We start from the raw sequence: 15,731 nt of genomic DNA on the forward strand, positions 1-15,731 counted from the left end.
TATCTCAAGATGATCAATCATTAACATACGAAGGAAGGGTGATCAGCCCACCGCTTCAGGTACCAGTCGATGGCAATGTTAAGTAAATATTTTAGTGAAAAATTCACTTTATTTGAACCCCCCCTGGGAATCGAAGCCGGGACCTCCAGCACGGTAGCCGAGGGTGCTGACCATCACACTACAGAGACAGGCGTTTTTTTTTCTTTTCTATGATATAGTCAATAAATAGACTTTTTCCCAATAAAATACGACTAAATATCCAAAGAAAGATGAAGAAGTAAAGTGATTTTTGAGAAGCAAGAAGTATTCTAAACACATTTCGGACGGGTGTTTTTTACGCCTGCGGTTCGCTGGCGACAGGATTTGATAATTGAGTACATATAGTTAAGGTTTTAACAATGAGATTGGTACATAATGTTGATGAAAAAAAAAACATTAAATAATTCCTTGTTTTCTAACTTTGAAATGAGGCCGGCGCAAAAGGTAAGAATACCCTTCTCGTCCTCAAGTAACAATCAACCGAACGGATAGAAATATCTTTCCCGTCCTTAGTGTGTTAATAATAATCCCCTTATTTTTAATATATGTACCAAAATGTTGAAAATAAAACTGAAGTAAATTTCATATTACATTTATTCAATTATAATAAATATTACTAAAAAAACAAGAATTGTTAATCTTGTATGTAAACAAATAAAATTAACCAGTCATACCAAACATATAAGAAATAGTAAAACCATGATTAAAATATAATAATATTATTTTTATATTTCACTTTTGTAGCAGTCATGTACGTAAATAATTTTTCTCACCTTGTTTATAAATGGTCTTACATACATCTTTATGGAATAACAATATATAACTTCACCAATAAGTACATAGTACACAGTACAAAACATCAATAATTTTATCATCTATAAACCCCAAGATGGTGCAAACCTTAAAGTCAAACTTTTTCACTGTAATATTTGATGAAAGAACTAACATTTTTAAATATTTATTTGACAGGTAAAAAGAAAGCAAATGTTTCGATGTATTTATCTAGCGGTAACACGGACCGTGTTGGTGGCGCAGCTTTGACTGTAGATTGTGTAATAATAAATTGAATAGCATACATTTTGAATATTTGAAAAACAAGTTTTCGCAAATATTATTGTAATGATTACAAAATATTACCAAGCGAATAATTGTATGAGGGGGGATTTAAAATTCCACATTCTGGTCCGGGTATGTTAAACATGTTGCAATTGTCAAAAACGGTCCGCAGACTTAGGGGACAGGGGGTTCATAAAAGTGCGTACTATTGCATATTTTATTTATGACCCAAGTTGGGACGTCACTGTGTTAGTTGACATTCTTCTTAGAGCAGATCTGGTGATGTGAACTGTAAAAAAAAAAGACAAATTAAAATGAGGTCTCACACTTTGCCTACCTCGATATACATCAGGAAGATAGTCCTTTTTTTTGTTTTGTTTTGTTTTTTTTTTATATAATTACTTTTTGATTATTTAATGCTATGTAGTAGCTTGGTAATCCAACACAAATATGAAAAATATAGATATTTTTTTGGACACAAAACCAAAAAGCTGGTAATTTTGCTTGGGTACCCGTACCCGTACATTGACAAATTTATATATGTATTTTTAAAATAAACATAATTGACAACTAATTAGTATACATGTTATAGACCTAATTGACGACATCCGGTGTTGAAAGAAATAGAGTAAGGGTGCGTGTAATTAACAAATAACTTATAGTTTTAGTTTTAAAATACAGTCAAACTCGGTTATAACGAGGAACCGACTGAATTTGCTCGTTATATCCGAGAAAAGGTTATTCTTTTTAAACGTACCTATCACATGAAGTATGTTATCTGGAATGGTCACATAACACAATATGTCGCAATTGAAACAAAATTCATACAATTCACCCATTACACACATGTCATATTTTTCTGTCGATCCAGTTTTCCTATAAAAATTGGAAAATCCTGTGCTGCTTGAATACAAAACCATTGTTACAGTTTCATCAAAATTCGTACGATCGCAGATTCTATTTTTTTTCGAGTCCGTGATGTTCTTTTTAAATGCAGATAAAAATAAAATATTGACACTGAGAATGATGAAAACTTTTTATACACTTTTGCTTCTTATTCACTTAACATTTTTCCCGCCATGTTCTATTTCACGAATAATTTCCGCCTTTTCACTTTTTGTTATTAGTATATTTGTTGATAATTGATCTAACTTTCTCCACCTCGTTATGTTTATTATACAATGTCCATAGTAAGCATAGAACATACAAAATATGGAAACTTATCGTAAAAATCTCCAAAACAAGCATGATGTTCAAAAAACTATAAAATAAGTTATTTATTGTAATGAATAACTTATTTTATAGTTTTTAGTAAGTCCTTACAGATATGACAATGCTCGCAATTTACATGCAATTTAAACCCATATGCGTGAAACCTTTTTTTTTGTTATCAGTGACAACACCAATTTAGTACTTAGTCATAAACGTAATCTGATCCTGGTGGCAACAGTCTAATTGGTCTAATTACCTGGTCGGATTTTATTGCTTAAGATCGAAAATGTTTTAAAACATTAAAATATTTACAACATTTAAAGGAACAAAATATCAACGAATGTTTCCTCGTTATATCCGACATCTCGCTATAACCGCGCTTGTAATAACCGAGTTCAACTGTATACAGTAAAAATGTTTCTTTTTTTGCTTGTGTAACTTTGAGGAAGACTTTGCCGTTCTGCCAATTTTGCATTGTCAAATTAACTAGCTTTCACTTTACGCTAAATGATTTGGAAGGTATATACACAATACTGAAGATTAATTGTTATAGAACCGCAAATGACATTAGTTAAATGACAATGTACATAGTTTTGGTAATTCTAAATATGTTTTATTAAAATGAACTAGCTTTTCCTGTTTCTATGGAGTTCCACAATTACCATCCAGAAAATTGACTTACTCGGTGCAGGTGAAAAAGATATGAGATTGAATGACCGACGATCATCTAATTTGGCATCGTCCAAATATACTCCGGGCATTTCGGTCATCACTTTGTCAACAATAGCTTTATTAGAAATGTGCAGATCTGGAAAAATATAATATATGTACTAACAATTTTATTACTTATTAAATGCCGAAGTGCCAGTGAAAAAGATATGACATTGTCCAAATATACTTCATTTCAAATATCATTTAGTCAACAATGGGTTCATTAGAACTGCGCAGATCTGGAAAAATATAATATACTAACAATTTGATTACTTATTGAAATCTTAAATGCTGAAGGTTTCTTAAATTACCTGCAGAAAAATCTCGAGTTAAACGAGAACTTCTTGGTTTTGATGATTTTTCTCCATGATTGGAGATCAATTCCTCTTTATTTTGAACACTTTTGTTTTTTGCAGGTGTCCCCTTTCTTCTGCTAGTTTTGTTCGGTGTTGGCGATTTCAGGTCAATATCTACCATTGGCGGGTCGTTTTCATCCTTCTCGATTGCCTTCTGTTTGGCCAGTCTTCCTCTCTTTGTGGGTTTCTTTACTTCAATACTGTCATTCTTCATTTCATGGTTAAAATGAGTAATGTTTTTATCAGCGTCTGCGGGATTACTTCCCGGAAATGAAGATCTCATTGAGCGCTTGACTGAACTTGACTGACTTGTTTCTTCATCACTGCCTTCATTAATAAATAATACCTTAACACTTTTCCTAAAGATGTCGGTGTTTGTTTTTTTATTAGTTCCAGGTGTTTTGAGAATGCTTTTACCGGGAGTTTTATTTAAATCGACGGGAGCCAGTCTGTACTCCATCTAAAAATAAATGCATTTTATAAAAATAAAAACAATATATTTACACATACCTTAGTGAAAGCGACGTAACAAAACACACCTCATAATCTATGTCTTCATCCTCGATCACATTTTTTGATAAACACGATGCTTTCAATATTGCACTTGTACTGGGAGGTGTCTGTAAAAGAAAAAAAGACGGAAGTTGATCAGATATTTATTACACTAGTATTAACATAATTTTTTTAAAAATATTTATTGAACCTATTGCTCGATTTGCCCGTACCACTTGCAGTAAAAAAAATGAGACTTCAAAGATACCGTATCCGCAGATATTGCACGAACCTGGTACGGCCACCCCGATGCAGAAATAGCTCAAACTGATTTTACCATATTATTTTATGAGGAGTTGAATGTATTCTCGCCGGGTGGCTCTATGTATATGGACTGTAGTGGACTCTGCCGACCGATGTTGGTATTATTTCGGTATATTAGCTATTCAAACATATGAACAAATAATTTTTTATGGCCCATGAAAGCGGTAAAAATAAAATATTTGGTATTGAAAACGAAGTACAAAATGGAAAACCTCTGTGTATCTAAGATCGGTTTTAAAAATTCTCTAAGTTTAAACATTCACAATAAAATCATAAAAAAATTCAATATCTATAAAAATGCATTACCTTATTACCAGAAATAAAAAACTAGCCCTTTTCCAAATAAAATGTTCAATAAGCAGTCCTCTGCCTTAAGCGTGTTTACGCGCTCTCCAGTGCCGCGCTAGTTAAGCCGGCCTTACAAAATAAGCTCATATTTGTGCTTGTTTCTCCCTATGTCGAGCACTATTTTTAATAATGCGAAAAGTGGCACATATATATACATGTTTAGCACCACACAGTGTTCGTATTTGGCAAGTTTTCATAATTTAGTTAGGTTTTATTTTTCTCATGTCACGGCCTACCAGGAACAGTCTCACTAATATCTCCTGGCACATAAAGGGTTAAAACATATCAGTCGAAGGGTAAATATTACCCTGGACCTCGCCTTCACATGATAAACGATCCAATGAGCGTTGCGTAAACTCGATGCAGCGCCCCATGCGCCATTGGGTGCGGATAAGGATCAGTATGTACATCGAAAGCTAAGAATAATGAATACCTTAGTTGAAAGTCTCTTTTTAGCTTCCGAAGCAATGACCGACTTGAGCATGGAGACTCTCTTGTTTGGTGTTCTCACTTTTTCACTTTCTTCCTGTTTGTTTTTTACTGGAGATATAACAGAGAAGAATCCCGCATTAAACTCCTTGGTATTGGCATCTTTAGGAGTCAAATTATTTTTCATCGCTCCAGCATCAGGGATGACCCCTGCTTTTGATTTATTGCGAGCGGCTGAAATAAATTGAAAGTACTTTTTATTTTACCATAGTAAAAGCTCGTTAACTTAAACACCTACAATTTAAATTTGCCATGATTAAAAAATTATATTTCAAACAAGCTATACCCTGGCCCTGTGGTTCAATCTGGTCAAAAAGGAAAGATATAGCGCACATTTATACGGCAATAACATACTATCCACCACAAACAATGTTTAGTATCGCTGTTACATTTAACAGATGGCGCTAAGATTATGGTAAAAAAGTGTTATTAAAAACATATTATACATATTAAAAACATACCGATACATACGAATACAATGTTGTGTCTAAAGGATTGGTGAAGACCTTTCGAGGATATAAGATCTTGAACAAACTAAAATTTACATTTTTATTTATGTAAACATCGGATCAATGTCAACACTTTTTTTATTAAACTTTTGATAATTTGAAATTCCAAAAACACGAGCAGAAATCAGTAATTAACTGCCCTACACATACGAAAGTACGTGAAACGCCTCTTTTTTCCGCCCCATTGCGCTAACCCTGTGCCAAAAATATTTAATGCAAGACAGAAAGAGGCACACGCTAACGAAAAACTACATCAGTTCCGTCCTAAAAGCACCTATTGTAACAAAAAAAGATTCAGGTATAAATACAACAAACATTGTTTTCATAATTCTGTAGAAAAAAAGATTTTTTTTTTCTACAGAATCAACTCAGAAAAGAACCCGAGAGTAGTTTATCTAAATAAAAAATAATTAATATATTTTTTTTTCTCTCATAACCCAAATCCATTGTAAAAATATATTTAATAACTACTCACGAAAAAACATTTAGGCCCTTATTTGATTAATTTTACTAAAGATTCAATAGTGTTATAAATGTCTGTTAATTAAAATAATACTACTACCATCACGCCGTTTCCCCGCAGGGGTAGGCAGAGAGGATGGAACGCCACACTCTTCTGTCCTGACATACACTCCTCGCCTCCTTCACATCCATACATCTAGTCATACATGCCCTCCGATTACGCAGACTTTTGACACCGCCAGAATTTTCATAAAATACTACCTCGAGGGTGCTTCGATAAAATTGTGAAATAAAAGTATGTGGAAAAGAAAACTATTTAAATTATGAATGATAAAATTGTAGAGCGATCAGTCTCTCTGCAGCTGATTGCACTCGATTGAGTTCATTGTTTAATAAACCCAAAAATATTTATACTTTTACAATAATCAACCCCAGATATTATAAATGCATTTAGTTGACAAGCAGCATCATTGTTTTACAAACGTTCTTAACTTGTCTCGGCTGATAAAGTCATTCTTGTTTTGGTGATTTCATGGAGAGAGAGGTGAGTCATAGGAGAAATCAGAATCTAAGAACACGCCCAGCAATTTGACAGCCAGTGAAGTGGTACTCCTCGGGTTGGATAGTTATAATGTAGTGTGTAATTGATTAGATTCTGTCATTCGGATGTGGCTATGCGGTTGTTTTTATTTTGGACAGGTTTAATGACATCTGATGTCACGCATCCATTCTCCTATTCTCTCAATGTCTTTTTTAAAAGAAGCAAAACGTTTATCTTCCTTTCGCGGTTTATAAAAATAAATTTGCATATCATCCGCATAGCCACGACACCATAATCCATATGATTTTGGATTGTTCTACATCTTTAAAATATGATTGAATTTTTACATTCTCGGAGATATTATGAGCAGTATTACCTAGGATCATTTCTTTGAGTGAGCTAGAAGGTTTGGTTGCGGCTTTGGCCTTCGTGACTGTTTTTTTCTTTACTTTGGTTACAACAGGTACAATTACTTCTTCTTTCCAATCCTTACTCTTCAATTCCTCCAGCCTATTAAAACGAACATCTATATTTTCAACCTGCGAACAAAGAATGCGATCCAAAAATATAATAAAGCTTTATATTCATTTTGAAAATACAAAAACAGAAATATAAAAATAAATGAAAATCATTATCGAGGGTGGTTCTAAGTATTTTATCATACTAGCTTGTCAACAAAGGTATCATTTGCCAACTTCTCACATTTGGCTGTGCCAAATATTACAAAGAGCATAGATTCGGCGTTAACTGATTATAAATTATTTGAAGCCGATTAATTTTGTTCTTTAGCTACCGGTACGAGGTATACTTAAAGAAATTAATCGCTTATATTTATTACGAAGCCTCCGATAATCGAATCTATGACCCTTCGCTAAACTCGGTAACAAAACAATACGAGACGAACAATATTGAAAAGAAAATATGCCATTACAAACTTATATTTCAAAGTCTTTATTTTGGGATGGAATTGACATTGAAATTGACTTGAAAATATTTGTGACTCGGTCATTAGTGGCGTGACATGACAATAAGGTGTTCCATTTGCGATCTTTTAGCTAAATAATAAGAGTAAAGTGTGTTACCTGCATATATACCATGTCCCAGAACCCTTGCAGATCCTGCACGGTGACCGCTCCTTCCCCTTCTCTCTCCTCCTTATTGGCACACCGAAGTATAAGTCCTCTGAACTGCTCAAACTTCTTGTTAATCAGCAGTTGGGTTTGGCCGATGGCAAGATTAATAAGATCCTGTAATAATAAATAAATAAACACACCCATTTCATAAACAACTGCAAGCACTTAGTGTGCTAACAGACACACACACACATCTGATTTTCTCTTTTTTAATCTTCACCAAATGATTTAAATGGAAAAATATTTCAAACAATGGAGGAGGTGAAAACAGCACTAGACACGTTCTTTGCATTGAAACCAGAAAGTTTCTATTCAAATGGAATCAAAAAGTTGACAGAAAGATGGAAAGAAGTTATTTAAAATAATTTGAATTATGTATTTAACTAAATTAGTGAAGTATATGCGAAAAAAAATAATTTTTGTTTTCTTGTAAAAATACGACATTACTTATGCATCAACCTAATATATATATTTATATATACAGTGGAAGCTCGGTATACCTCTGCTATTGGATGTGAAATATTTTGCTTGGTATATGACCTTGGTTTGGAAATACGACTTGCGTTAGTGCAAGAACTTGTTAGTTAAAATGAGTCACAACACCGCGCAATACTCGGTGTCACTTTTCATGTGTCAGTATCGCAATTGCTACCCTACAGTGAATGACTCACACACGAAAACTGGGAATTTACATAATTTGAAATTTTTTTAAAGTTCCATAACTTTATGTACTAAATTTTAAATCAAACACAGATTTTTTTTGAGTCTTTCAAGTTGTATTTTATTGTTAAAAAACATTAGTTTGAAAATGCCATAACTAGGCGAAACAATTGTTACAATATTGATTTTTGTGTTTTTTGACAATAAAATACAAGTAAGTAGACTTAAAAGATTTAATACATAAAATGAAATGGAGTTCTACAAATTAAATGCCAAATCAATAAATAAGTTCATTAACCGCGAGTTCTAAGAAAATTAATAATAGGAGCCAAGCGATGAAGAAAATGGTTAGGATCACTAAAGAGGTGAAAAAAGGGATTGTTGATAAGTATGAAAGTGACATACGTATCCGGGACTTGGCTGCTGCATACCATATGCCGAGAATGACCATTTCTACGATTGTGAAAAACAAACTTATTGAATCGGCTAATGTAGCGAAGGGGGTGAAATCGATTACAAAACAAAGATCAGGGACATTAGAATTCATCATTTTTTTAATCCAAATTCCACATTTATCTATTTTAGTACTAAGCAGTGTTTAAATTATTTTATACAACTACATCAATGTATAATAATCCAAAAATATGTTTGTCATCGTGAGCGGATTAATCATTTTCCTTTTATTTCTTATGGGAAAAATGTGTTTGGTATACGTCCTATTTGGTATAAGTCTCATGATCTGGAACGGAATAAGGGCGTATACCGAGGTTCCGCTGTACATGTTTACATATAAATATACATTACTTGTTACTCAAGAAAACAGAGCATAAAATTTCACCTTTTTTGGCATTTATAAAAAAATCTATTATTTTTTGATGATTATTATATTTACATGTTTGGTGAATTAAACGTGTTAATAGACTTAATAACAATTTTCAAAGTATATACGAAATTTCTTTACCTTTACTAAGCTTATATTCAACAAAACAAACTAAAGGGTTATTTGTGTTAAAAATGTCTAATTGATTTATTGGTTATACATAAATCTCAGTTTTTGCGCTTTTGAGTAGCTGAATGTTGTTAAAAAGTTCTTCTCATCATCTCAATTGTAATAGAAAGTACATTAAGGCTTGTAGATAATATTGCAAGGTGCAGAAATTAAAATTAAAAAGCGGTATTATTAATTTTAATCTGCTCAGTAGTAATTTAAAAAATATATATTAGTATAAATATTTAAAAATAGCGCGTGATGTTGATACCATGCTGATTTTTGAGGCAGTACCTTTAGACAAACTTTTATTGAAATTACCGCAAACTCGCTAGGATGAAATATATGGGTAGATTGGTACCCCTTGGCCTAACTTCAAATTGAATAATATAATGCGTATTTTAATCCGCTATAAAATAAGAAATTTGTGGAATACTTTTATGCGACTAATTGATGAATATTTGCACTTACTACGCAATCCTCCGCCAGTGTGAGCACATTCTCTTCCTGATAACTTCTCCAAGTTCGGCATAACTCCTGAAGTCTCGCTATTTCATTCTCTAACTGTAACCTGAAGTACTGAGCTGTCTTTTCAGGAGACATTACAGAGTACCCTGGAATATATAATTAAACATTATATTATTTATTGATTCGGCATTAACTTTGTGGAATGACACCATTATTTTATTAAAATTAAACACTCGCATATAAATAGAGTTGAATATAAATATAAACAGTTTTAATTTGTACCAGAAGATGAAAACATCCGTCGTTTTCGAAAGTAGTCGTATGTATAAATAAAACTCATTGAAGCGGTATATTCGAGTGTTTAATTTTAATAAAATAATTAAACATTGTCTAATTAACCTTTGCACTCAAATATCCAGATATATAAAACTTTCGCAACTTTGAAAATAAAAGTATTTCAATGCCTCCAAACATATTAATGCCAATAAACTTTTCTATGAGATTTTAAAAGCGTAATATGATGATAGCAAAAATATTTTGTAATTGTGTTTATTCTTCAATCATACTTGTATAAGTTGTAACTATTGAACATAAAAAATACACATCAATGGCGATTTTAAAAAATCCTCCCATTTGAGATTTACAGCAAAATTGAGTTACATTTGCAAATTGACATAAATTTCAATTTCACATAGCCTAGCAAAATTTAAAAAAATTATCAATTTATTACAATTGGAGATATTTTTGTAATAAAAATATCAAACTGTTTTTTTTTTTAATTTTTCCCGTAAAACAGAAACATTGTCAGATAAGAGCTACTTGCACATCACCGTCTATTAGTGTTTCTAACAGAGAAATCTGTAAAAAAAAAATACCATTCATATTTGTGTGCCATAGCACCAGTTTGTTTATTCTATGATATTTTTATTCCTTTATTAGTCAATAATTTGAATGGAAAACTTACCGAATTTTATTTTACAGGCAGCTTCTTGCTGTCTGGTGATTTTTCCCCGACCCACAGTAACAAAGGGACTGGAAATGACAAGGTCGGAACTAGAACTAGATGGTTCGGGACTTGCGAGTAGTTCGCTGGCATTTCCACTTATTTTAGAGACATTTTCAGGTGTTGCTGAACTCTGCGGACTATTCGTAGGAGTATGGGAAAGACTTTTTGCATTTAAACATTTGACTATTGAAGAATCCTCTATTTCTGAATTCTTTGCTAGCTTAGGAGATTTACTGTTCTTAACAAAGTTAGTTTTTTTACTTTTTGCATTTCTTGTAACTTTTGTCTTCACACTGGGTGATACATGAACAGGTTCAGGCTCGGGGTTTGGAAACAGATTGGCAAACAGGCGAATATTTGGTTCGCGTCTCGGTTTCTTAGGAGTATACTTAAGTTTCATATTTTTTCTTTCAACAACATTTACTTTCGGAGCGTGGAACTTCGCGTCGGGAGGGGCAAATGATTTCTGGACTTGAATTTTCGGAGGCTGAGGAGGTAAAGGTGGTAATGCTTTTGAATTTGCGCGAGTAGTAGATCTCGTAACTCTTTGGTTCGAAACTGCTGGCGCAACTAAATTAGGTTTGACAGAGTTTTTGAAAACTTCCTCTTGGAATGGTGCGATAGCGTGTCTGACCACACCGACTTTGAACGGCGGCGCTTTCCTAGGTTCAAGTTTTTTTCTTCTCATTCGCTCTTGCTTCCATAACAGCATTTGTTTTTTCCTAGGATCCGTAACATCTTTCTTGGGTCTTAGCTCCGCCAATTGCGGGGTCAATGGCACATCGTCTTCTACAATATCTCTGTTTGAAATGAATGTATCAATTCTTCTGCTCCGGCGTTCCTTTGCTTGCTTTTGAATTCTTACATTTTTGCCTTCTTCCACAGAGGTGAAAGCCTTCGGTTTGGCTTTGTGTTGATCTTGGTACACACTCTTAACAAAATCTACAAATGCCATGGTCGTTCGACAAAAGACGGCACTGTGTGACAAAAGTGCAGAAAAATTAAAATATATAACAAAACTTTTTACAAAACAACGATGCACAAGTCAATAACAACCCTCCGCTATTATTAATTCAAACTGTTCCTAATTCTAAACCGTCGAATGACGTGCTGCCATATTGAAAAAAAAATACTTTACCTCAATTTTAACATAGACAATAGTTTCAGTTTATATTGAGGTGCCTACGTACAATTTTTTTTTTAATGAAAATAAGATACAATATACCCCGATTCTACATGGGGCGTTTTTAGAAATTACTTTTTTAATGTCTTTGGCCAAACGGCGGCAAAAACATTAATCTTAAATTTACTTTAGGGAAGATCACGAAAAATAAAAATCAAGAAAATGGATAACCAATTGGGCGAAGACCTTTTAAATGAAGTCGATGAAGAAGAAAGCTTTTTTCAAGATGTAGATATATTACAGCAGCACGGTATAAATGTAGCAGACATTAAAAAACTGAAAGGTGCTGGGATATGCACCGTTAAAGGCATACAGATGTCAACGAAAAAAAAACTTTGCAACATAAAAGGTTTTTCAGATGCAAAAGTTGAAAAAATTAAAGAAGCTTGTCAAAAGGTATCATCGAATGGTTTTTCAACCGCGCTCGAAGTTAGTGATCGACGTAAAAGCGTATTTCGTATCAGCACAGGAAGTGAAGAATTAGAGTAGGTTAATTTTTTTCTTTATTTTTCTAACATTTTTTGTACTACGAAATATAATATTGTATAATTTACAGCAAATTGATGGGAGGCGGAGTGGAGTCAATGGCTATCACTGAAGTTTTCGGTGAATTTCGTACAGGAAAGACACAACTTTCCCATACACTTTGTGTGACAAGTCAACTTCCTCGGGCCAATGGATACACAGGAGGAAAAGTCATATTTTTAGACACTGAACACACATTGTATCCTTTGACATCGGAAAATATTTTTACTTCTTCAACTTTATCTCATACCAAAAAACCTGTTAAAAAATGATCCGCTCTCGTTTTTTGTTCTTATTTATTAAAAAAAAATATATACTTTCTTAACGCAATATACAGTCGTCCAGATAGACTACGGCCAATAGCAGACAGATTTAACCTAGATCAAAATGCTGTGTTGGATAATGTTCTCTACGCCAGGGCCTATACTTCTGAGCACCAGGTATGGCAGATTTTATGCAAAAATCTATGTTGCTCGGTGGATGTTTTCAAGATTGAAAATAGTGAATAAACAATTTTACCAATGAGAATGGCGATTGGTCCACATTGTTCCCTCTCGGTTGTTTAGTCTATAGGTGACTTACAAATGCTTACTTCGTAACACAAAACATTTCAACGCAGGGAACAATATGTAAATCACAGAAGGCAAATATGTTCATAATAATTAGTTAGTGACTTATCTTACAGAGGCCAATATCATATATTATATATGGAACGCTATGAAATATTGCAAAATGCAAGTTGTCCACACAGTAAACGCAAGTATGAAATATTGAAAAATGCCATCTTTGGACACTGAGATTGGGTAAATTAGAAAGAGATTGTTTTTGGCAACCCATTTATTAGATATTCCCTTCAGTTTTGTCCTCTATTGTTGTAGTGATCAGGTTGTCTTGGCACACCATTCCTGGCATGTACCACCTTCCCTCTTCGGTTCGATAATACTTACTCACCATAAAAGTAATGCATTTGTATATTATTCAATTCATGTTTTGTACTGACATTTTTTGGTGGATCTACATTTTATAGAATAAAATAACAAGTACCTATGTAGTTTTTTCCGCATGAATTTTATTTGACCAGCAACAGGGTTTCGTCGTAACCGACAACATCAGACCAGTCTGAGTCTATAGTTGTTATTTGATTCTATATTATTAAAGTTATTTTTTTTCTCTCAACCTTTATCTCAATTAAACCTGTTGAATGTACGGATTTCACGAACGCTTGAATTGCACATTGTTTAGTTATGACCTTATGCATTTCTAGGAATTTTCAGAGTTGGAGGATTGCGATGGACATTACTCGGTGCCCAAAGTTTATCTTAGAAAACAAGTTAAATGCTAGTACAATAATTTTAACTTTTGTTGTTAAACTGCTTCATTGAGGATGTTATGGGTGTTCTTATTATGTACTTTGAGAGCTACTTATTTTAAATTTTTTAAATATTTTTATTGCCCTATAAAAAGTTCCAGAAATCTTACTGTGATAAAGCTCAGTATAATATCTGGTTAGCCATTTTTAGAAATATTTGATATTTTCAGGCAGAGTTACTGGATTTTGTTGCTGCAAAGTTTCACGAGGAAGCAGGTTTATTTAAGTTGCTGATAGTAGATTCTATTATGGCGCTCTTTCGAGTGGACTTTTCCGGAAGAGGGGAACTTGCTGATCGGCAACAAAAGCTGGCTCAAGTCTTATCACGACTACAAAAGGTGTAGTCCTTTATTTCTAATTCCAAGAGGTTTTTTTTATTTAATATTTAATTACAAATTACCCCAAGGAATATGCCATCCTGAGTGGTCTAGCCATTATTGTGATTCCCTTTTTCCTTCTTCATTAATAACTATAATAATTCCTGTTCCTCCTCCATTTTCTTTACCATAGAATATTAACGTACTTTACTTAAGCAACAGTTACATTAAGGTAGGGTGATTCTAAGAAGCACCAACCCGAGGTGATGCTGAATAAAATCATCTTAAACATCGTAGACTTCAAATATAACATTTTGTTAAAATATCACATCGGTGTGTTGGTTTATGTACATGTGTTGACCATTGTGTCAATGTGTAGATCAACTGTCGCAAACCTTTTAATGTCCCGATCATTTGTCGTGGAACTAGATATCCGATGTGATCGATGCATTGCCAAGTCGTATTTGCCATTGGGTAAAAAAATATGTTAACACTGATCAAATTTAAAGAAAATATTTAAAAAATGCTTACCAAGTACATTCGTAACAAGTATGGTATGTACATATAATTTTACTTATGCCAGATAGTACTGAATTTAATAAAAACACCTCGCAAGTATATAATTTTTTATTTATTTTTAACCCCACTTTATAGAATTGCGATGGATTAGAAAATTAGTTACTAAATATTTTTTCTTAACTTAGAACACAATATTGGAAAATTGCTTTTTAATTTTATATATTTTCGAGGTGGAATCTAGACTTAGAATATTGGAAAGTGAAGTTTAGATTTACACTTATTTTTACTTAATCACAGGCCAAAAGTTGAGATTGTGAAATCTGTATTTTAAAGTACCTACAATAATAATGATTTGAAAATAAAATATACGCATAATACTTCGTTTTCAAATTTTATAAGTACTTAATATGTTATACGTATATTTTACAGATTTCTGAAGAATACAATATTAGCGTATTTATTACTAATCAAATGACATCGGATCCAGGCGCAACAATGTCCTTCCAAGCAGATCCTAAGAAACCAATCGGTGGGCATATACTCGCACATGCCTCTACAACGCGAGTCTCGCTGAAGAAAGGACGGGGTGAAACACGTATTGCTAAAATATACGATTCACCAGACTTGCCGGAAAATGAAGCTACTTTTGCTATCACAAACGGTGGAATAGCTGATGCAAAGGATTAATTTATATGTTTAATATTCCTATTCTAACACTTGTTTCATAGTCCATAATGTTGAATGCGTTAAAAAATGTTAATCTATGTTAATTTATAAACGTATGATAAAAATTATACAATTTTATATTGCGTGAGGCAAATAACAGCCGTAATAAAAGTACTGTGAATTTATGTCTGGAAATGTATGTTACTAAAATAAAATATAAACAAAAAACATGTTTTTTTTTTCTCTCAGCCAGCACAATATCACTGACTAACTAATTTATATAAACTAACTAATTTATGTACACAATATTCAGAAAAATGAAAATCTCAATGAAGTTAGAAACAAATTATATATGTGG

General features: G+C 32.9%; 2 protein-coding genes across 2 annotated transcripts; one reads left to right on the forward strand and one right to left on the reverse strand.

Annotated features, from left to right (window-relative positions):
• Nucleotides 1–615: 615 nt before the first annotated feature.
• mars (guanylate kinase-associated family member mars) lies at nucleotides 616–15,660 on the reverse strand. The gene is made up of 10 exons (XM_088266602.1): nucleotides 15,505–15,660; nucleotides 10,753–11,771; nucleotides 9,792–9,934; nucleotides 7,622–7,786; nucleotides 6,916–7,078; nucleotides 4,972–5,201; nucleotides 3,914–3,994; nucleotides 3,330–3,834; nucleotides 2,990–3,115; nucleotides 616–1,384 (listed from the first exon to the last, which is right to left on the reverse strand). Exons 2-10 carry the CDS (start codon nucleotides 11,747–11,749, stop codon nucleotides 1,317–1,319), a joined length of 2,478 nt encoding a protein of 825 aa, XP_088122728.1. The 5' UTR covers nucleotides 11,750–11,771; nucleotides 15,505–15,660; the 3' UTR covers nucleotides 616–1,316.
• On the forward strand, nucleotides 11,747–15,498 carry LOC148305476 (meiotic recombination protein DMC1 homolog). Its single transcript, XM_088266604.1, has 5 exons — nucleotides 11,747–12,462; nucleotides 12,534–12,701; nucleotides 12,840–12,942; nucleotides 14,042–14,209; nucleotides 15,137–15,498. The coding sequence occupies exons 1-5, from the start codon at nucleotides 12,140–12,142 to the stop codon at nucleotides 15,392–15,394; spliced, it is 1,020 nt and encodes a 339-aa protein (XP_088122730.1). The 5' UTR covers nucleotides 11,747–12,139; the 3' UTR covers nucleotides 15,395–15,498.
• Nucleotides 15,661–15,731: the final 71 nt, after the last annotated feature.

Source organism: Brachycentrus maculatus, unplaced genomic scaffold (assembly GCF_059751285.1).
Source record: "Brachycentrus maculatus isolate JH-2025_06_01 unplaced genomic scaffold, ASM5975128v1 h1tg000272l, whole genome shotgun sequence".
Lineage (NCBI taxonomy): Eukaryota > Metazoa > Arthropoda > Insecta > Trichoptera > Brachycentridae > Brachycentrus > Brachycentrus maculatus.

Coding starts and splice junctions, on each gene's coding strand:
- mars (XM_088266602.1), bottom strand. CDS start 11,749: ATGGCATTTGTAGATTTTGTTAAGAGTGTGTACCAAGATCAACACAAA. Junction 3,995..4,971: donor AAAAGAGACTTTCAACTAAG/GTATTCATTATT, acceptor TTTCTTTTACAG/ACACCTCCCAGTACAAGTGC. Junction 3,116..3,329: donor AACTCGAGATTTTTCTGCAG/GTAATTTAAGAA, acceptor ATATTTTTCCAG/ATCTGCACATTTCTAATAAA.
- LOC148305476 (XM_088266604.1), top strand. CDS start 12,140: ATGGATAACCAATTGGGCGAAGACCTTTTAAATGAAGTCGATGAAGAA. Junction 12,702..12,839: donor TTAGACACTGAACACACATT/GTATCCTTTGAC, acceptor CGCAATATACAG/TCGTCCAGATAGACTACGGC. Junction 14,210..15,136: donor TCTTATCACGACTACAAAAG/GTGTAGTCCTTT, acceptor TATATTTTACAG/ATTTCTGAAGAATACAATAT.